Source organism: Gastrolobium bilobum, unplaced genomic scaffold (assembly GCF_033153095.1).
Source record: "Gastrolobium bilobum isolate Gb01-03AN ecotype WA unplaced genomic scaffold, APGP_CSIRO_Gbil_v1 utg1885, whole genome shotgun sequence".
NCBI lineage: Eukaryota > Viridiplantae > Streptophyta > Magnoliopsida > Fabales > Fabaceae > Gastrolobium > Gastrolobium bilobum.
Window position 1 is genome coordinate 672377 of NW_026899589.1, and position 22632 is coordinate 695008.

General features: G+C 33.9%; 2 protein-coding genes across 4 annotated transcripts; one reads left to right on the forward strand and one right to left on the reverse strand.

The window, feature by feature from the left end:
- Positions 1–251: 251 nt before the first annotated feature.
- LOC133291771 (lysine histidine transporter-like 8) lies at positions 252–4265 on the forward strand. The gene is made up of 5 exons (XM_061490096.1): positions 252–699; positions 1263–1399; positions 2098–2525; positions 3187–3318; positions 3611–4265. Exons 1-5 carry the CDS (start codon positions 281–283, stop codon positions 4097–4099), a joined length of 1605 nt encoding a protein of 534 aa, XP_061346080.1. The 5' UTR covers positions 252–280; the 3' UTR covers positions 4100–4265.
- Positions 4266–6371: 2106 nt separating this feature from the next.
- LOC133291749 (protein S-acyltransferase 10) lies at positions 6372–13602 on the reverse strand. Of its 3 annotated transcripts, none has more exons than XR_009748833.1 (12): positions 13201–13602; positions 12865–12979; positions 11649–11723; positions 11460–11531; positions 11194–11331; positions 11074–11107; positions 10303–10412; positions 9466–9552; positions 9064–9147; positions 7912–7977; positions 7367–7619; positions 6372–6656 (listed from the first exon to the last, which is right to left on the reverse strand). XR_009748833.1 is itself a non-coding variant. In XM_061490061.1 (12 exons), the coding sequence occupies exons 1-11, from the start codon at positions 13292–13294 to the stop codon at positions 7445–7447; spliced, it is 1050 nt and encodes a 349-aa protein (XP_061346045.1). In that variant the 5' UTR covers positions 13295–13602; the 3' UTR covers positions 6372–6656; positions 7397–7444. The 3 variants fall into 3 exon arrangements, 2 of the variants coding, with proteins under 2 accessions (XP_061346045.1, XP_061346044.1); XM_061490061.1 differs by having other exon boundaries at positions 7397–7619; XM_061490060.1 differs by lacking the exon at positions 6372–6656 and having other exon boundaries at positions 6664–7619.
- Between the last annotated feature and the right edge of the window lie 9030 nt (positions 13603–22632).

A 22632-nucleotide genomic window follows, 5' to 3' on the forward strand; every position in this document is an offset into this window, starting at 1 on the left:
TTTTGCATGCTTATTAGATTGACCATATATCTTTTGAAAACGAGTTTTGTCCATCATTTCATTATTAATATAATTTTTATTAAAAGCCTGCACAAAGATTAGTATTTTATGCATGATGGTTGAGAATTTTATATTGTCAAAAAAGTAATGTGGAAATATTATGATTCCCCCTTCTTATATTGTATATTATTCCACACCCACCTATATATATACATCAAATATTTGATAGAAAGTGCAAGACAAATACACAAGGTGCATATAATAGACAAGAGGGGTGAACATGGCTGAAGCTAAGGAAATAAGGTCGGCACCAATAACGCCGAGAACAGCTTCAGTGATGGGAACACCTATTAATGTGTCATCGCCACCAGTGTCATGTCCACCCTCTCAGCTTCACTCACCGTCTCTAACAAGGTCACCCCTTCTTCAATCAGAGAATGAAGATGCACCACATCCAAAAATTAAGACTCCAAAGACTCCAAGAACCCCAAGAATCTCTTTGACTCCAAGGTTTATTACCCCTTTGGGAAGCCCTGTGAGGAAAGCTTTGAGGCTCACAAAGCTTGATCCTCACGATGCTTGGCTTCCAATCACTGAGTCAAGGAATGGTAACAAATACTATGCTGCTTTTCATACTCTTTGTTCTGGGATTGGAATTCAGGCTCTTGTTCTCCCTGTGGCCTTCACTGTTCTTGGTTGGTAGGTCTTCAGTTCATATGTTTCGTGTTTGAATCTCTTTCTTTTCCTCATCTTTGCACTAATTTTTTTAGTTACTTTGTTTTGTTAAAAAAGAAAATAATAGTACCAAAATAAATTACACTTTATTTGTTTATTTTGGAAAATGATTTATTTGATTTTTAAAATAATATAAATACTAACTAAAAAATAACTAGATAATAGCATGAAACGCTAAATTTTTATTACTCATGACCAAATTAACCAAGATATAAAATTTTGTTGGACGTGCATATTGCGTAATGGACTAAACTGAAACAACAACAATAGCAATAAGATAATGGGGTAGGATGTATAATAAAAAACAATTGATGCCACGGTGTTTTATTTATTTAGTTATTTATTAAAAACAATAACATATTGCTACAAGCCTAGATTTGTGCGAGATGAACGTTATATGGCATGCTTCTTTTCTAAACTCAATTATTTTATTTCAAATAAAATAATAAACGCCTAAAATTTTATTTTTATTTGTTTTTGTTTTAGCCTTCTGTACATTTAATAATGAAATTTGTGATCTGTTTCAGGACATGGGGAATAATAAGTTTGACTATAGCGTTCATATGGCAGCTTTATACCTTATGGTTGCTCGTCCATCTTCACGAGTCGGTGGAGAATGGTATTCGCTACAGCCGATACCTTCAACTCTGCTATGCTACATTCGGTATGATTTTTCCAAAATTTCAATAACTTTTGAGAGCTGATAAGTAACAGAAACTTTTGTGTAAATTAAATAAGATTTTTTTTATTTTATTTTTTTAAAAAGTATATACTTTAACCATAAACATAAAAGTAATTATTTTTTTTCTAAATCACACGAAATTGATCAAGATGTATTGAGATTCATCTTTCCAACTAGTATTAGAGAATGTGAGTTTTGTGCTTAAAAAAAAAAAAAAATACTATAAAGTACTATAAATTATAGTTGCAAACAACAAAATATTAAATATTAAAAAGAATTTTATATTTGATCCGCAAATTATCGACAAAGAAAATTATTATGAGTATATCAAATACAAATAATTAAAACTATGATGAGTATATCAAATCAACTCTTTATTATTTTTAAGTAAATTATTAAAAATGTTAATTTTTTTTAAAAATAAGTAGAAAACGAAATTGCACATTAATATTTTTAAATTGACTTAAAGAAAATATTCAAAGAAACAAAGTACACTTTATCTTATTTTACACTATTTTTTATTAATAATAAAATAAGAGAAATATATTTATATAATACACACTTTTTCTCTATTTCTTTTTTAAATAGGAATGTGTAGATCAAAGGGGTGTAAGTAAAATAATTGATATGAAAAAACCATTTCCTAACTGATAATAGTGTTGGAATGGTGTGTGTGGCAGGTGAGAAACTGGGGAAATTGCTAGCCTTATTTCCATTCTTGTACCTATCAGCTGGGACATGCACAACATTGATCATAATAGGAGGATCCACAGCAAGGACATTCTATCAAGTGGTATGTGGTGACTCATGCACTGCTAAACCTATGACCACTGTGGAATGGTACCTTGTGTTTACATGTGCAGCTGTGGTGCTATCACAGTTACCCAACTTGAACTCTATTGCTGGGGTATCACTCATTGGAGCTGTCACTGCCATAGGGTATTGTACCTCCATTTGGGTGGTCTCTGTAGCACAGGGTTCCCTGCCAGGGGTGAACTATAATCCAATCAGGACTGGGAGCAGTGTTCAAACTGCTTTTAGTGTGCTTAATGCACTTGGTATTATTGCCTTTGCTTTTAGGGGCCACAATCTCATCCTTGAAATACAGGTGTGTGATCATAATTTTCTATTCCTTTAAGTTTATTAACCACCACCTAATAAATGTTTTTTTCACTGAAATTATAAGAAAAATGAACAGAATAATAAATTGTGGTTGATTTATCTGTTGGGTACTTGTTCACTTGTCAGAGTCTTGTTAGTTGAAAATTGAAATGCCAATTTGAAGTTTCTTTGCTGTTTTTTTATCTTTGACTTTTTAATAATGAGATGTGTACATTGCTAAGTTGACAATATAGATCGCATTTAAAGTTGAAAGATGTTGAAAAACTTCAATACAGGCTGGGTCAGGCATACAACATTGAAGTTAGTGGATGACTTTATCTTCACTTTGCTATTGCATTAGTCCAGAATGACGTTAGAGGAGTTGGAAAAAAGATAAGGATAGCAATTTTAACCACCACGATTCAAATCTCAATTTTTCAATAACTTGAGCTAAACTTCAGATATTTAATTGGGTGTAACTTAATGATAAGCAAGTCCCCACCACTCAATTTTAAGATTCCCCCATCTCTTTCTTTTTTTCTTTGGGAGATTCAAAACATAAAATTAGTCAAGTTAAAAAAAAAAAAATTATTTCTCGTTAAATGGTCAATATATTCTTCAAATATGTCATCATCTTGATTTTTAAACGTTTATGTTCTTTGTTGTAGGCCACTATGCCTTCAAGCGAGAAGCATCCATCACACGTACCCATGTGGAAAGGAGTCAAGGTTGCTTACACGCTCATTGCTGCATGCTTATTTCCCTTAGCCATTGGTGGCTATTGGGCTTATGGCCAACTGGTATGCATCATATTTGGAACTAAAAAGGGTAAAAATGAAGGGGCAGATTATACTTACAAATTTTTTGTTTATAAACTCTTATAAACTACATTAAGTACGACCGGTCATACTTCAATCAAGAGTGTATGACTGTCATACTTATTATAAGTTGTAAAAAAAAAATTATAAACAGATCCTTCCCCAAAAATGAATTTTACAAAAAAAAAAGGGGTCAAATGAACATACTGATTTGGTTGGACTTGTCTTATGGTGTACCATACATTATAATTTATATATGACCCGGAATTTACAGATTCCTGCAAATGGAGGAATGCTCACAGCCCTATACCAATTTCACTCTCGTGATGTGTCAAGATTTGTGCTTGGGTTAACAAGCATTTTTGTAGTAGTGAATGGTTTGTGTTCATTTCAAATCTATGGCATGCCAGCTTTTGATGACATGGAATCACAATACACGAGAAGAATGAAGAAGCAATGTCCGTGGTGGCTCCGGTTAATTTTTCGGGTCTTCTTTGGGTTTCTATGCTTCTTCATTGGAGTGGCTATTCCATTTTTGTCGAGGCTTGCTGGTTTAATTGGAGGAGTTGCATTGCCGGTGACATTGTCGTACCCTTGTTTTATGTGGCTCAAGGTTAAGAAGCCAAAGAAGTATAGTTTGATGTGGTGTCTCAATTGGTTCTTGGGGACATTGGGGATGGGCCTGAGTGTCATATTGATTACAGCTAGTATATATGTTATTGTTGATACTGGTGTTAATATAAGCTTTTTCAATCCTCAGTAGTCTCACAGAAAAGGAAATTAAGAACTACTAGGGAAATTATATTTGGAGGAAATTAGGAAGATGATTGCTGAGGTTGTCGTTTTCTTTTTAGAAATGCAAAATTGTTACAGCAGTTTGTACTTTGTAGTGTATGCTGATTTTTCGAATGGAAAAACAATTATGATATTTGAGCATCAAATTTTATTTTATTTTATTTTTACATTATTCTTATTCTGCTTTCTTTTTAAATAATAAAACAACAAAACAGATATTTTAACACATACTTTCTTTATCTTTTCCTTCCCAAACTAGAAAAGTGTGATGGTGGTGTAAAATTTATGACGTGCAAATATCACACTACCACGAAAAGAAAAATATAAATGTAAGGTTGTATAAATTTTCTTGTTCTGGAAGTTGGGTTGGGATAGTCGTGCTCAAGCAGCCCAATAATAGAGTCGCATTGTCAAAGCAAATTCTGAAAAACACAACATTTAAAAAGAGGGTGCTTTAAGAAATGAACATCATGGCCAATCCAAATTCCAAAGCTATGGTGGGTAGTTTGATTTCGTGTTGGTACGATCTATTCCAATCTCGTGAGGGTTCATTTATGGCATAGAAAAGGGATGTGATACATATTAGTAAATCTTTATTCTAACAAATCTAACGAACTCCTCCTCCTAATAGGCAGCCAACAACTCGTGTGAAGTGGGCGGAGACAAATAGGCTACCAAGATTTTCCTTCTATTCAATTACACAATGTTTTTCATTTTTATTCCATCCTTTTCTTTGATTTAATGGTAATAAAATCGCATGTTAAAATTTCTTTATATCTATTTCTTAAAAAATTTATATGACAAAATTGGAAAAAATGTGTTTGTCATTTTTAAATGACGCAACTTTGTATTATTTTTAATAAAATTACTTGATTTTGATATATTTTTGCATTCTCTTTCCTCTACTTTTTTTTCTTTATAATTTTATAAAAAAGAAAAAATATAAAAAAATACTAAAAATAAATCAACACGAAGTAATTTCATTAAAATAACATAAAATTATATTATTTAAAATCATCTCCCCACAAAATTATGTGAAATTTTAACACTGAAATATCTACTTACCGAATTCGAATATTTCTCGGACGGTCGAGGCAGGTAAGAATTTCGGTCAAAGTCTTAAATTTGATTTTCGTTGTGCCCAAAAGAAAATGTGTACCCTCAACACGTAAGACGATAAGAACACTTTAAGGGGCTCTTTGGTTCTAGGATTCTCAAGATAGATAAATGAGAAGTGGGAAAGTAAGAAACTTTCGTTTGTCCAGTTGGATTTGCTGACTTATGTAGCTAATTGTGATTGCAGTGATTCTCATTTATCTATGTATTTGTGCTCAACTTGCTGGCCAAAGTTGCCATTTTGAGGGGTGGTATTGTAGAAAACCTCCACATTTGCCTGCTGTGCATACTTAAAAAGGACCAGCATACCCCTTGTAAACACAAACTTCCTTTTTTATAAAAATTATATGGACGTTCAAAAATTGATAAAGTTAGGGTTAATTTTGTAAACTCGCACGCATTTTCTCATCTACAGCCAAACATTGACTTTACAAAAGCTACCTAATTTTTCTTGTAAATTTTTTTCCAACCAAACAACTTTTCTTACATTTTCCTACCAATTTCACTTCCCACCTATTTTCCTATACATAACATTTCCCTATCATTCATAATATTTCTCCTCAACCAAACGCCCCCTAAAGCTTATACAAGAAGCATAGCAAAAAGGAAAACCAGTCGGGCTCGTGAATTGAGAAAAAAATAAAATAGGAGACTCCTACCAGTCAATATCTCCCCACAGTTTCGTTTTCTTAAATCCGCAGGCATCATTTTGCTATATCTTGCCAGCAACCCTGCGATGTAAGGCCAAGCTAGCTTATGCAACCATATCTCGACTCGATTGGTGATAATTACAGAATCATTATGATCATGGAATGCTGACAGCCTTGTAATCTCTAATTTTGTTATGTACCGCGATTGTGTCTACACGGATTGATTAGCTTAAAGGGCTGTTTGGTAGGGAAAAAATTTAGGATTCATGAGAAATTGAAATTGATAATCTTATTTATCCATACTTGAAATAAAAATTTTAAATTTTTTCAAAAGAATCTGATTTTTTCGAAATTTTATTTTATATAAATTTTTTTGAAAATACCATTTAGGAAGTGATATTTTAGGATTCTCATGGCAAAAAAAAAATTAACACAACAAAATATAGAATTAAGAAAATTAACTTAACATTTCCGAAAATATTTTAACATACCAAACAATTTTTGATAACATATCCGGGAAACACATTTTTCCACCATATTCTTTAAAATCATGATTCCCAAATAAAATAAAATAAAAATTATTCTACCAAATGCCTAAAAGCTAACACTCATAATGCCGCCAACTCATTTTCAAATGTATAACGTGTCAAATATTCGATGACGTGGCATCACCATACGCAAGCTCACCAAAGCAAGGAAAGAAATTGGTACTACCGTTTAATTTCTGCGCGAAGCTTGGTACATGCTGCTTCACCGGTTCTACACAGCAACGGAAAGAAAAGTCAGCTTAATTAGTTTCCCAATAACAGAAAGAACGTAAAAAAATGCTGAAATATAACAGACATTTAACAAACACAGTTTAACGCTACGAGACCAGCTAGGTAACTATTTTCACTATTTTTTTCCCCTTCTTTCAAGGCAAAATTAACAGTATGATGAGTGCTATCGTTCCAGGAAGACCTAAACCGAATTCTACGATCAAATAGTAGCAATTGCTATTCTCTTTTTGAGGTACGGAAACACAGAAACTCGTGATATTCCAATACATGCCTTCCATGAGCGTGTTGACCACTCGACTACTTGAACACTTCATAGATATAACATAAGCAAGAATGCAAAGGCTGCCACATCAAGTGCGCACAACCAGGGCCGCAGCTAGATACGTTGAAAATATGTACGTGGGGGTAAAATAATATTAACAAATGTTAAGGAAGCCAACGCCTCCCATGACATTAACGATGCGCCGCCACTGCGCGCAAACTTAAATACTCTATTGACGCTTGTGTTCCATGAGGAGAGTCAGTTTGATAATAGCCAGATACCCAGGTCTACAAACTAATAAAGTATAAAGGCAAAAGAACACACTAGCACTGCAACTGTACATGAAGCTAGAAACATCAACCTCCAAAATTTAGCAAAGAATGAATAACAAAAATCATAATAGCAAATAGCCTAAAGTTTACATCTACCCATCTAAGCAAACGGCAGCATTATCATACTTCAGTGTTCTCACAAACTGTTGGAGGAAAACTCTTGTACAAAAACCATCAGCAACATCGACAAGTTACAGTATCCAAGCATGTGTACGGCCTTGAATTTTCCTCTATCTGTTGAGGGGTAGGTAGTGGTTCCATACTGTATACGCTGCTCCTTGCACAGCAGAAGTTGTATAAATTTCTACAAACTCCTTTACTAAATGGATGCACTCTTTCTGGAATCGCCCTGCAGATTAGTGAAATGTGCTTACTAGAGATATCCCAAAAACTTAGTTGCCAAAAAAAAAAAAAAAAACTGATATCTAACCATTTACCATCACATCAGCATACATCTTGCCGATACATTAAAAGTTATACAAGTTTACAGCACCCAAAACAAGAATCATGTTCTATGAAAATGTTATCTTTAAATGATTTAAGGTAAAAATATGAAATAATATACAAAATCAGGAAACTTACTTATCTAAAGATAAAAATATGAAATAATAGAAAAACACCATTAGACTAACTTATCTAACCTTAGATAATTAATCCGTCTTCTCCTTACAAGTTCATAGGTAGTCTGATTTGTCAGAATAAGATAACTGCAGAGAAGATAAAAAAGCAGTGAAGCTCTTACTGTCTTGAACCGGGAAACAATATAGTCAATGTGGTGGAGACAAATGACCAGAGTCTAAAAGAGGAAGCACAACGTCAACACTTTGTTTTTCATAATGTTACATTGGAAGAACATAACTTCTAAGATTTAGAGTAGATTTAAATGATAGCAAACTCATTCAACAACTCATAAACCAATAAGTCATTCCACAATGCATCCTACTTTCAATCACTTTGCACATTCTTTCTAGTCAATAGTCATTTCTTCTTAACTTTGAATTTTTAAAATAGGTAAAAGGCTGAGATCCCAGCCTTTTACCTATTTTAAAAATTCAAAGTAGTAAAACAAGATTTAATGGAGTGGGATATAGATTGGCGGACAGTATGTCTTAGAACGGAATGGAGAAAAGCTATAAGTATGGTGGAGGGTTAGACCCGTTGTTATTCCTATGTTCCAGATGGTCCCTTTTTAGTCCTTTTCCCCTTCATTTCCCCCACTTCTTCTTGTCCCTTTCTTTTTTACTTTTATTTATTTATATATACATATATTGTTATTTTATTTTATCTTATTTTATATTTTTATTTTATTTGTTTATATTTTTTATTTTTTTTTGGCTTTTTTTTTTTTTTTTTTTAACTTTTTTTCAACCGTTTTGTATCTTTCATGTGGGTTCATCTACCACCGACCCCAATTAATTTGGGATAAAGGTGTTGTTGATGTTGATGTTGATGTTAAGGTAAAAGGCTGAGATCGGCAAAATTTGCCTCTCAAAACCTCCTAAATATCATAAATTGAATTCTCAAGGCCAAGAGTAATATATTTAAGTTTAACCCCTTAAAGCAAATATTTTATGGTCCAGATTGATCCACAGGGGGAACCTTGGCACAATGTTTGGTATTGTCGCAATATTGTAGCTTAAAGATGGAATGAAAAAGTTCAAAAATACAAACCAAATTACCAAAATGTATAGCACTTAGTACGTGGAACACAGAGAATCACATAGACAGCAATATTTCATATTTCGCACACATCAAAATCAAATAATGGTAACAATGGTAATTACAAGGATTACCTATGAAATAACAGTAGGAGAAGCAGAAAGATAAGACAAATTGATAGAGCGATCAAGAGTAGTATTATGATCGCATCCTGCCACCTGACAGCATCATAAAATTAAGATCTAATTTCAGATTTCAAAAAAAGTTACAGATTGAAAGAGCATTGGGCTTTTTTCCTTTAGTTTTTGGCAGATCTCACAATAAACTAAATAAGTAGGATTGAGAAAGAAAATTTATACAATCATTACCAATATTAGTTCAACTGATTTTTGTCCATATATATATATATATATATATATATATAATATATAAATTTAAGTAGTAAGGATTTGATTAATGAAGATATGACATCATTTTCATTTCAACAAGTCCAGAAGTTTCAACATTCCTCCTAAGTAACTCATAAGATATCATACCAAACCCTTGTAATGTGTGCCTTCAAGTATGAAATATACAAGACGCCAGTCCAGAGGGACAGTGCTGTCTCTTCACAAAGGTACCACCTAAAGTATTTTGACATGAAGTAAGAAAAATTTGTAGTGAGAGAAATATATTTATACTAAGATATATGTGAAACTGATCAAATAAGTAACTTCCTAGTACGAGGCTGACAACTTATTGATTATGGAGAACATACCCAAAATCTTCACCAAGATATATAATATTTCTTAAAATAAGCTATAAAAAAATCTCATTCATAAAAAAATCTTTAAGTGTTCAAGCAAAGTAGTAAACTACAATGCATAAACTCAAAAAATAAATAAAATTAAAAGCTTAGAACAATGATAATAAGAGCTTAAAACTATCTGTCATGATTTAATTCATACAGTACTTAGTAGGACCATAACTCAATAAGAAAATAAATGCACATATCCAGTCAAAATAAATGATGTAAGGATAATACATTTCTTGCTATCTATATAATAATCAACATTGAAAAATGAATACTGAGTGCATAACTGCATATTGCAACCAAAAGTGTTCGAACAAGTGTCATGACTCATGACTACGAAACAAACAAACAAACAAAGACACTCTACTGATAATTTGGGGTGAATTCATTTCCAGGTCACTGATCCTTCATCTAAATTTCAATACGAATTACAAATAATAATATTATTGAACTAAAATTTTATTCTTGGTAAAAGTGAAAATTCTTATCTCAAAATTAGATAACTCAGAAAAAATTTATATAGAAGAATCTTGATGCCAGAATACAAATGATGTTACATATTTCAACATAATTAACTCACCAAAATTGACAATGATTACCCTGGCCAATGCAGTTACCAAGCCAAACACAATGATGATCAAACTGAAGAACACACTTGTCACAATCATGACAATGCTTTGTCCGTGGAGGCTGCATAATGGCCAGCAACAAAATAATTTATCATCAAAGTTAAAAGGTTAAATTCTTATAACCCAACAGACAGCGGCCAAAAGAGAGGTGTCTAGTTTTCATTGCACAAAGAAGGAACTCCTGATGTGCTAAAAGTCATAATAAAACACAGGGAAAAGCAATTTGTAAGGTGCAGCTCAATCCACCATTTATCTGTCCATGCAAATATTGCTTTCTCATGCTTCTAGTACAAGCATCCAATCCAGCATGACAAAAAATATTCTAGAATCTTCACTGAAATTATACAATAACTTTTGGTCGTAAACTAATAAAACAAAACCCAATATTGACATCAAGCTCTCTGTTACAGGTCAGGCTGAATTTAGATTAGAAAACCAATACCCAAACAATGGTTTTACAGATACAAGATATGGAGTAGTATCTGGTAAAGGTTAGCAATATTATTTACAATCTGATGATAATCAAAGATAATTCAAGACATGACAGGGCCAATACTTTGTTCCTTACATCCTTATGGTTCTGTACAAAATGAAATGTTGACTACTAATACCATCAAATGAATGCAACACCGCCGCAACAGATGTATTGAAGAAGCAATGAAAAATGAAATGACTTATACAATAGGATGACATAATATATTATAGGATGTCATTCATAATACCTGCTCCACATTGCAGTAGGCGCATGTATATGTTCTGCAAGGAGAAGTGAGTCATAAATATTTTATCAATATTAAACTAACAGTTTATGAAATTAAAGATCCAAAGACGGTCCTATCTACCTGGCTAATGTTCCAGAAGGATACAAGGATGCCACCAACTTTGTCCACGATGTTGCATTATTTCCTGAAATATTTCTTCCCGTCTGATTTCCTTCCATGGCAACAATGAAGCTACCATTTCTGCTCGAAGCTGGTTGACTTTGCTTAAGCATTGGAAAATTGAATATAAACAGTTAGGTGAGACCAAAAACATAAATTTCCTTCATATGTTATCAGATCCTTCTTTCTAATAATAAATTTTAGAAGGGAAAAGAATGATTGCTGACTTTGATGTTTCTGATGTCTTTCTGTACACTACATTTCTCTCATTAACAGCCCTCATTGCATCAAGGACATAACTGTTCATAGAAAAGTAGCAAAGGAAAAAAAATCACATCAGGAAGATATAAATTTAAATATCATAGTTCCTTATCTTCAATGAATATTCATTTCATCCTAAGGCAGTAAATTGTTACCCTGGAGAGGAAATAGAGGTAACAAAGTATTGTATTAAAGTAACAATGTACATCAGCAAATATACAGCAGTGTACCTGACATCAAAGCAAGGAAAGAATAGAAAGTCAGAAAACTATAGCAATCATCTAAAACTGCTTGGAAGCACTAAATCAGACAAATATGCATAATACTATGTTAAACTAGATTTTTCCTTAATATCTAGAAATTTATCTAAAAGTGATATATTTTATTCAGACTTCATCATACTGCTGATATTATTTGAATGAAGCGCAGGAGCACTGTATTGCAATGTCAGGCAGATTGGCTTTTGAAACAAGGTAACAATTATGCTCACACCTAAATGATTTTTCAAAAGAAATACAAAATGGGAAAAAATTCAGCACCAGAGGTATAAAATTGAAAGTCATGACCATCCCAAACAAGTCATATTCTGCTATTCATATGGTCAGATAAGGTCAGAAACTGTCTCTGGACTAAGGCATAGTTGTCCTTCTCAGAAGGAACAGTGCCACCATCTTTATATTATGCACACGATGAACAATTGATAGACGCAATATAAAAATCATCTTCTCTTGTGTACCTATCTGTAAGAACTAATATAAAAAAAAATTCAATTGTATCTCAGAATTCATTGCATGTCAGTCAATACGATGTCTTCTGAACTAGTCCTAAATTACTAGTCAGCAGAGGCGGAGCCGAGCTCCCAGTGGAGTTCGGGCTAAAAATTATATATGTATTTATTTTTCTTAATTGTAGTTAGTTTATATCATAATAAATTTAAAGTATATTAATTACATAACAGCTGATCAAGCAACACTAAGAAAAGTTACAATTTTATTAAATATTTTTTAATTTTACTAAAAATAATTTATTTATTTTATAAATATGGAAATTAGACGCATATCCTAATACAACTTACCCAAATCTTTAACAAAAAATGTTTTAAGTTTTACATAGAATCAAATTACAAATTGTAGCCCGAGTCAAATTACAAATTTAATCCGGACCAAATTATAATTAATTATACAATTACATATAATAAGTTAAAATTTAGACCGGACGGAGGTCACCACAACGTTGTATGTGGCTCAGCCACTGCTAGTCAGTTTAAACCAAACCCACTGAACTGCAAGCAAATCAGCAACATCCAGAAAATGCAGCTTCAATTTTGTCAAAAATGACACAAAACACACAATGAGGGAAAGGAATACCTACCACGGTTCTTTCTTAGTCTTTTCTATCAAATCTCCATCAAATAAGAATAGAACACCGGCATAAACCAGATGGATTGTCACTAGGGCGAACTTCAAGCACAAGGAAGACCTTCGACCTGAAATTCAGTACCAAAATTCAGGAGAGAAAAAATCGCGGAAAATTTTCAGAAAAAATGAAATTTAGAGTAGTCCTACACAGCATTCACCATTCAGTATGCAAAATCGGATAAAACACATTAAACAAAAAGGAAATAAAAAAATCAAGTACTAAATCAACTACAGCCTCTGCTTTCTCGGCAACCAAACAGAGTGTTACGGAAGGATTATTGAAACGCACCGGGATCGGCGAGACAGGGAAAAATCCGGAAGCAGCGATCCATTGGTCGATCCCAAGGAAAACGCAGAGGGCTGCATATATCAACGATCTTCATCAAATTAAAGTAAAACCGAGGCAGGAAACGATGCGCATCGGAGATTAGCGAGTGTTTGTATTCCAGGGAAAACAATTTTCTCACTGGAATCAAACTTTCCAGAAAAGAATGACCCAACCCGAAAAACCACAATAGTGGGAGAGAGCGAAAGGAGTAAAGAGCGGTAATGAATTATAATTTATACGAAGCAACTAGTTTATCTGTCCAACTCTTAGCTTGAGAAGGGGGGTGCGCACTGCGCATCTTGCGCGTAATTTAGCGCTCTCTAGGCGTTTCCATTTCCCCGGAGAATGCAAGATGAGATCGTTGCGAGACTGTTAGTTACTATTACCTAACACAACAATCGTAAGAATTATTTCTATTTCCAATAAATCGAAGAATTTTAAGAAATCAAGCATCTCATAACTTTTTTTGATATTGTTATATCAGGTATTAAATCTCATTCATTTACAGATTTTTTTTGGTTTTACGTGTTTGTTAAAATTAGAATGACATGATTATGTTAAAAAAAATTGGAAGGATCCATTTTCGAAATTTTTTTTTAATTACTAACATGGTCTCTCATGGAAATAATTATTAGATTTTTTTTTTAGAAAATATTTTTTCGTCATTTTAAATGACACAAAATTTACTCTTTTATTAACATTAATCAATTAATTGATAGTCTACTTTTTTATTTTGATTAGTCACCTGACAATTGACATGATTCATAACACAATTACTATTACTAGAGCCGGCAAAACGGGCTCATCTCGGCTAGCCGACCCGCTTCACCCACTAAACGGAGCGGGACGGACTCATTTTTTGGCGGGTTGATGGCAGGCATATGCGAGTCAATGCGGGTCAATGTAAAATAAGCTCGGGCTGGCGGGCCAACCTGCCAAGCGAAGCGGGCCGCCCACTTTGTCACCTCTAACTATTACCTAAATTTAGAATCTTTCTCATAATTCTGTACATATTTCACAACTCTTAATAGTCTTTATATCATGTTACAATTCTAATTTATTGTCTCATTACTGCTCACATGACCTATGCTCAACAATGTAGAGCAACCCATCAATTTTCTTGCTCACTCCTCTCGGTGGTTGTAGAATATTCATTACATTGAGAATATTACCACTCAATCTATTAATACTTCAATATGTCACGAGAAATGTCGTCATTTGCTGGTTCACGCTGTCAGCACACAAAGACCACCCGATGAGCCCCAACTCCGAGCGATGTCCACCTGAGACTTCCAAGAGCTATACCTCTTAGGATCCAATCCCCAAAGGGAAGCCCCGAACAATTTCACAAGCACACTACTATGAGTAGTATATATACCATTTGGTTATAATTTCTTATACACTTTCATTACTATTTCACGTAAAATTATACAATTTAGATATGCTATCCATTTTACCCATGGCAAGTCTTGCCAATTAATTAGGATTGTTGGAATTTTGAATTCCTCTAAACCTTATGGTGATAACTATCACCTACAAGCCAAGATCCATCATACCAAATCATAAAGAAAAATAAGAACAACATAAAGGTGGAGGCATACATGTCTCCATTGCAGCGGAATAACTCTTATCTTGTCTCTTGGGGTTTGTAGTCTTCCTCAGTCAAATCACCCTAAAACTGAATTCCTTAGTGTGCCGTCTCTCTCTTGATGGGGAAGAGAAACTTGGGTTGTTCATTTGACGTATTGGGGACCATAACCCTTATATAGTATTTTTATCTTTATTGTTGGGCCAATAAGCTCTCATTATACCTAGTTGGCCCAACACCGGTATCCACTCATTCAGCCCATACTCACTTAGGAATCTATTTGGGAATATTTACCTGATCACTTTAATTTACCCAATATATATATAAATAGCACAATATAATTATTAATATAATATGTGACCCACAATAATTATTAGAAAATATAATTTTCTAACAATCTCCCACTTGGGCCACATGTTAACTTGAGATAATTATATCATATTTCTTTAGTGCGCAACTGTATGCTATTTTTTTTTAGATTCCTCCTTAGATACAATCTGGTCCACCTCCTATATCAATATGAGATCATGGCGGCTTTTGTCACTTTCAAGCGTAACTAAACCTTCCATCGTCATCGCACCAATATATTCAATGACATAGATCAAGTATGGATGAGTGGCATGGAAATTACATGCAATGTGATCTTACCATGCCTAATTCCAACTGGTCCTACTTTAATCTTTATGAGATCAATCCTAAATTTTCTGCATACACAAAGCAGAAATACAAGCACAAAATTTAATACATTCAGAGGGAAAATAACATTGAATTCTTTATTTTGCAGAAAATTTAATCTTCATAGAACACTAACATAAAGAACTCCCACTAAACCGTAGTGTCATCGAACAAAACAACACCCATATGAGCAGTATGCTCGTGAAAGACCTTAGGCACTAAGCCTTTAGTAAGCGGATCCCCAAGCATGGAGTTATTCCTTATGTGTTCTACGGAAATCTGACCACTCTGAACTCTTTCTTTAACAACCAGAAACTTTATATCGATGTGTTTCAATTTTGAAGAGCTTCTGTTGTTGTTGGAGTACAACACTGCTGACCTGTTGTCACAATAAATCTTCAGTGGCCTTTCAACACCACTCACTATATGCAGCCCTGTGACAAAGTTTCGCAGCCATACCCCATGGTTGGATGCCACAAAACAAGCTACAAATTTAGTGGCCATAGTAGAGGAAGCTACGAGTGTTTGTTTAACACTCTTCCAAGAAATAGCTTCTCCAGCCAACATGTAGACATAACCTGATGTGGATCTTTTACTATCTTGGCATCCAGCAAAATCAGAGTCAGTATATCCGACGATCTCTAATTGATCTGACCTCTGATATGTAAGCATATAATCTTTTGTTCTCTTTAAATACCGCATAACCCTCTTGGCTGCTTTCCAATGATCCATTCCTGGATTGCTCAAGTATCTTCCTAACACTCCCACTATCAATGCTATATCAGGGTGAGTACAAACCTGGGCATACATAAGGCTTCCTACTACCGAAACATAAGGTACCTTTGTCATTTCTATCATCTCAAGCTTACCTTTAGGGAATTGGGCAAGACTAAACTTGTCTCCCCTAGATATGGGCGTATCTCCTGACGTACAATCCTTCATGCCAAATCTATCCAAAATCTTTTCAATGTAGGCCTTTTGTGATAACCGTAGAATACCTTGAGCGCGATCTCGAAGTATCTGTATTCCTAAGACAAAAGATGCATCACCAAGGTCCTTCATCTCAAAATCTTTAGTGAGAAGATTCTTGGTTTCATGCAATAAGCCTATATCGCTACTGGCAAGTAAGATATCATCAACATATAGTATCAGGAATATGAATTTACTTTCACTGAACTTGTGATACACACAATCTTCCACTAAGTTCACCTCAAAGCCATAGGAGATAATAACCTGATGGAATTTGTGGTACCATTGACGAGAAGCTTGCTTAAGGCCATAGATGGACTTTTTCAATTTGCAAACCATAGACTTTGAATCTCCCAATACAAAGTTTTCTGGTTGCACCATATAAATTGTCTCATCAATGTTGCCATTGAGAAACGCTGTCTTTACGTCCATTTGATGTAGCTCCAAATCCAAATGAGCCACAAGCGCCATTATTGTCCTAAAGGAGTCCTTCGTAGAAACCGGAGAGAAAGTCTCTTTATAGTATATGCCTTCTTTCTGAGTGAAACCTCTAGCAACTAGACGTGTCTTATATCTTTCGATGTTTCCATTTGAATCTCTTTTGGTTTTAAATATCCATTTACAACCAATGAGTTTCGCACCTTTAGGCAACTCAATAAGATCCCAAACGTCGTTGTCTTTCATAGATTGCATCTCATCTTTCATGGCATCAATCCATTTATGAGCATTAGAGCTTTCTAAGACTTGTTGGAAGTTGATTGGATCATCTTCCTTCAAGCTTAAAATATTTTCATGCTCTTGAAGAAACACAATATAATCATCCGGAATTGCATTTCTCCTTTCCCTAGTGGATCTCCTTTTTCTGGCACTTCTTGAGTTTGTTTTATAGGTGGCATAAGGGGTGATTCATTATTGTCTTGATCCAAAACAATGTCAGGGACCAAAGCCTGTTCCATAACAATGTCATGAACAGGGACCTGATCATTAATTGCTTGTTCCGTAATTGCATCTTGAATGATGACAATATTAGGAAGAGAAATATTATTTTCTTCCTCATCAAAGACAACATTCCTTATTTTATCTTCCCCCCAAACTCAACATCCTCAAGGAATCTGGCATTTCCCGTCTCCAAAAAAGGATCTTGTAGTGGGATTATAAAACTTAAAGCCCCGAGAGCGTTCAACATATCCAACAAAATAGCAGCTGATTGTTCTTGAGTCCAACTTTCTTTCATTTGGCCTATAAGGCCTTGCTTTTGCTGGACAACCCCAAATGTGTAAATGCCTTATGCTAGGTTTCTTTCCATTCCATAGCTCATAAGGGGTTTTTGTCACTGCTTTGCTGGGAACCCTATTAAGGATATAAACTGCAGTCTTTAGTTCTTCTCCCCAAAGTGATTCTGGCAATGAAGAATGACTAAGCATACTCCTCATTATGTCTTTAAGAGTCTGGTTTCGCCTTTCCGCAACACCATTCATGCTAGGTTTACCTGGCATTGTGTATTGCGGGACGATTCCACACTCCTTTAGGAAGATCGCAAAGGGCCCTGGACGTTGTTCACCTGATCCATCAGATCTACCATAGTATTCACCACCACGATCAGATCTAATGGCCTTAATTTTCTTGCCTAACTGAAGTTCAACTTCAGCTTTAAATTCTTTGAACACATCCAATGATTGTGACTTCTCTCTAATCAAATATAGGTATCTAAATCTTGAATAGTCGTCTATGAATGTGATAAAGTATTGTTGACCATTCCAAGAGGCTATAGGAAATGGTCCACAAATATCCATATGAATCAATTCTAAGACGTCTGAAGCTCTGTTGGAACCTATTTTCCTTATGTTTGTCTGTTCCCCTTTATGCATTCAATGCACACCTCAAAATGATCCAGATCAAGGGGTTCAAGAATTTCATCAGTCACAAGCCTCTGAATTCTCTGTTTAGAGATATTACCTAAACGCTTGTGCCACAGAACCAGTACCAACAAACTAAAGTGAGAGTCATACCCTTCCTTTCGCGCCATGCCTTGTATTTGGAACACTCTTTCTTCATGTGTCCAGATTTCTTACAAAAGAAGCAAGTGAATTCCTGGTCCTGCTTCTTTGGCAAAGCATCCGCATTATCCTTAGCTCTCTTTCTTTTCTTGTCTTGAGAGGTTGATGCCAAGTGAGCACTATCAGTCTTCTCTCGTTGTAACATCTCTTCCTCTTGCACGCATTGAGAAATAAGCTCATTAAGAGTCCATTTTTCCTTTTTGAGTGTTATAACTCACCACAAATTGACTGTATTGTGCAAGAAGAGAGATAATAACTAAGTACATGAACAACTCAGAGGACAGCTCTAACTTTAATGCCTTTAGTTTTCCAGCAAGATTAGACATTTCCATAATGTACTCCCTTATGTTTCCCTTTCCTTTATATCTCATGTTTATGAGTTTGGACAAGGTTTGACCAATTTCAGCCTTTTCATTTCGAGCAAAGTATTGTTCGAGTTCCTTTAGAAACAACTTGGCATCAGTAGTCTCAACAATCGAGCCCCTAAACACCTCCAGAACGGAACGTTTCATGATCATCAGACACATGCGATTTGAGCGTTCCCACTTCTCAATTTTATCCGGGTTTGGATTTTCATGAGTGGAAGTGGATTTCTCAGTCCTTAGTGCATTGTCGAGATTCATGCAGTCGAGAACAATTTCCACATTCTCTTTCCACAGCTTGAAATTTGCCCCATTAAGCATTGGAAGCATATTCATTTGAGCAACATAATTGGCAGCGGTAGCAGAAACTATACAGAGAACAAAAAAGATAATATACTAATAACATGTCATATCATATATATACATACACGATATAGACAAATAATTCAAAGTAAAATGAGTTTATTATAAGATACCTAGCACAACATTAATATTCAGTCTGTGGACAAAAATATCAACTTGTAAGTGGTACTCTTAATGTAGTAATCAAACATTGACAATAAGTCCTGTCAAATAATAGCCTTCCTGTGGGCCGACTATGAATTACATGGAGAATTCTTGATAATTGTCACATATTTATTACCACAGGTATGTTTGTTACTTGGCCAAATAATAACCTTCCTGTGGGCCGATCACTATCCGCATAAGCAATAAACACACACATGATCACACAACATATATTATTTGGCCAAACAATAACCTTTCTGTGGGCCGATTATTATTTGCATAAATAAAATATATTTATATGACCAACCTATTTGAAATCAAATTAACCTTTATAAATTTGGCCACTGTGGCGGCTAACAAATCTATCAAATTTAATTTCAAATAGAAACCTTTAGGGACAATAAACTCATTTAAAAACAAAATAACAACAATAAAGAAAATTATTCTTTATCAATCCTCAATGTATATACATACATACTATATCATTATACCATTAACAATAAATACATTTTCATTATAAGGCTTAAAAAATGATGCACAAACAACGTACATGTAAGCCTTTTCAAATGAAAGCTTGAAAATGATGCATACAATAAATACCTTTTCATTATAAGGCTTAAAAATTAATGCACAATTGACGCACATGTAAGCCTTTTCAAATGAAAGCTTGAAAATGATGCATAATACCCACACACAAAAATTATATTTAGCTTTTAACAAAGAATATCAAATATAAGGAAAACCCCAAAACCAAATACCTTAAACATTTTATTTCTTTCAAACCGTAAGTCCAAAATTTTCTAAGAGAATTCATTGTGTATTCAAAAAATTCAAACAACAAAACCTCATCGATTATAAAGCCAAAATTCTTCCAAACATTCCATCTATTCACAGATTCAAAATTTAAATAACAAACCCTTATTAAACTGTGAATCCTAATTTTTTTTCTAAAAAATGTAGCTTTTGTTCCAAAACCAAAAAATCACCGTCAGGGAACAAAATTAACACTACATAGCTAATACAAAATACATAAGATGGAACTCACGTTCAAAAAATAATAAACTTTATGCCAAAAGACAATAAAACAAAACTTTTCACGATTCATCATATATAAAAATCACAAAACTTAATTCCTTCATGATTCAATATGATTATGGCTCTGATACCAATTGTTGGAATTTTGAATTCCTTTAAACCTTATGGTGATAACTATTACCTACAAGCCAAGATCCATCATACCAAATCATAAAGAAAAATAAGAACAACATAAAGGTGGAGGCATACCTGTCTCCATTGCAGCGGAATAACTCTTATCTTGTCTCTTGGGGTTTGTAGTCTTCCTCAGTCAAATCACCCTAAAACCGAATTCCTTAGTGTGTCGTCTCTCTCTTGATGGGGAAGAGAAACTAGGGTTGTTCATTTGACGTATTGGGGACCATAACCCTTATATAGTATTTTTATCTTTATTGTTGGGCCAATAAGCTCCCATTATACCTAGTTGACCCAACACTGATATCCACTCATTCAGCCCATACTCACTTAGGAATCTATTTGGGAATATTTACCTTATCACTTTAATTTACCCAATATATATAAGGGATAGGATATTGTGACACCCAAGTTATGTTACACCCATGTGACACCCAGTCAATCTCACCGTTAAATCGCTTATGTTGATCCAACGGTTATACTTATTTCCATCTTTGTATGGTCATGATTTCCCAAATTTAAAGTGAAAGCATTAAATATGGGAAATCATAACCATACAAAGGTAGAAATAAATATAAAATATTAAATTTGGGAAATCATGACCATACAAAGATGGAAATAAATATAACCGTTGGATCAACATAAACGATCTAACGGTGAGATTGACTGGGTGTCACATGGGTGTAACATAACTTGGGTGTCACAATATCCTATCCCTATATATAAATAGCACAATATAATTATTAATATAATATGTGACCCACAATAATTATTAGAAAATATAATTTTCTAACAATTAGGACATCCATTAATTACAACGGTGCCTTCACTATACATTTACCTTATGCCATTCATGGAAATTCTCTCAACTTCTTCCTTGGACACCTAATACATAATTGATTCATTTAACGTGTGGTAGCACTCTATATAAACGGGTTAGACCAAAACATCCCAATTTATTTTCATTAGGTCCTCAATCCTATTCTATTCATAGTCGTCATTGCCTGTAGAGCAGTCAACACTGCAGCCACAGGATCGGGCTCAAGATGCATTAGATGCTCCAGGGTTACTATGCAGCCTTCTCATGATAACCACACATGTGACACAAATGAATGAGTTGATCAGACCCACACTAAGAAATCACATATGCAAAAATCAACAGAGAGTCTACATATAACCTCACAACACTTAACACAAAATAAAACAATCTACAGAGTTCTCTAGCAAACTAATATGATACAATAAATGTCACTCGAGTGGCTTGTGTGGGTAATGACCAATTCACCCTTAATGAACCCCACAAAATATCCACTAATCCATAATTCATACCATCTAATATTTATTTTTTGACATTCACCAAAATTATTTAATGGTATGTCACTACGTTATTTTAAAGTTTCGAGTCACTTTTGCGCAGTTGTATTACTTCTGGTATCTTAACTAATTGCACTTTTTTTCCAAAAATTCTCCAAATTATTCTAATAATCATTTTTGTTGATTCTAAATACATCTTTCAACATATATCCAAATCCTAGATCAGTAATCTCGTTTCTGGTTTACCCAATGGAATTTATATCGCAGTATTTTATCTGATAAGAATCACTATTTATTAATTTTTCATAAACTTGACTATCCACTCCAAATTTCGTTCTCGATCCATTTCCAGTATTATTTTTCTCAAATAAGGTCTAAATTTATTATTTTACATATCAGGGTTACGTATTTGTCAATTTACCGTTTTACCCTTTGCGTGTCTTTTGACTTAAAATTCAGGGTTTACACTAAGTACACCCTCTAGCCCACACTTTAATTATTAATATGCAATTCAAATATGTGAAGTGTTAAATTACAAAAAAAAAAAAATTAGTAGTGTAAGTTTTTAATTTTTTATAAATAAAAAATATTAAATTTTTGAGGGACGATTAGCTAACCCTACCCCCACAGGATTTATGAAAATTTTAGTTCATATGAACTATTTTTATTTAGGGCATTTTAATAATATGGACTTTTAAATCTTGATACACAT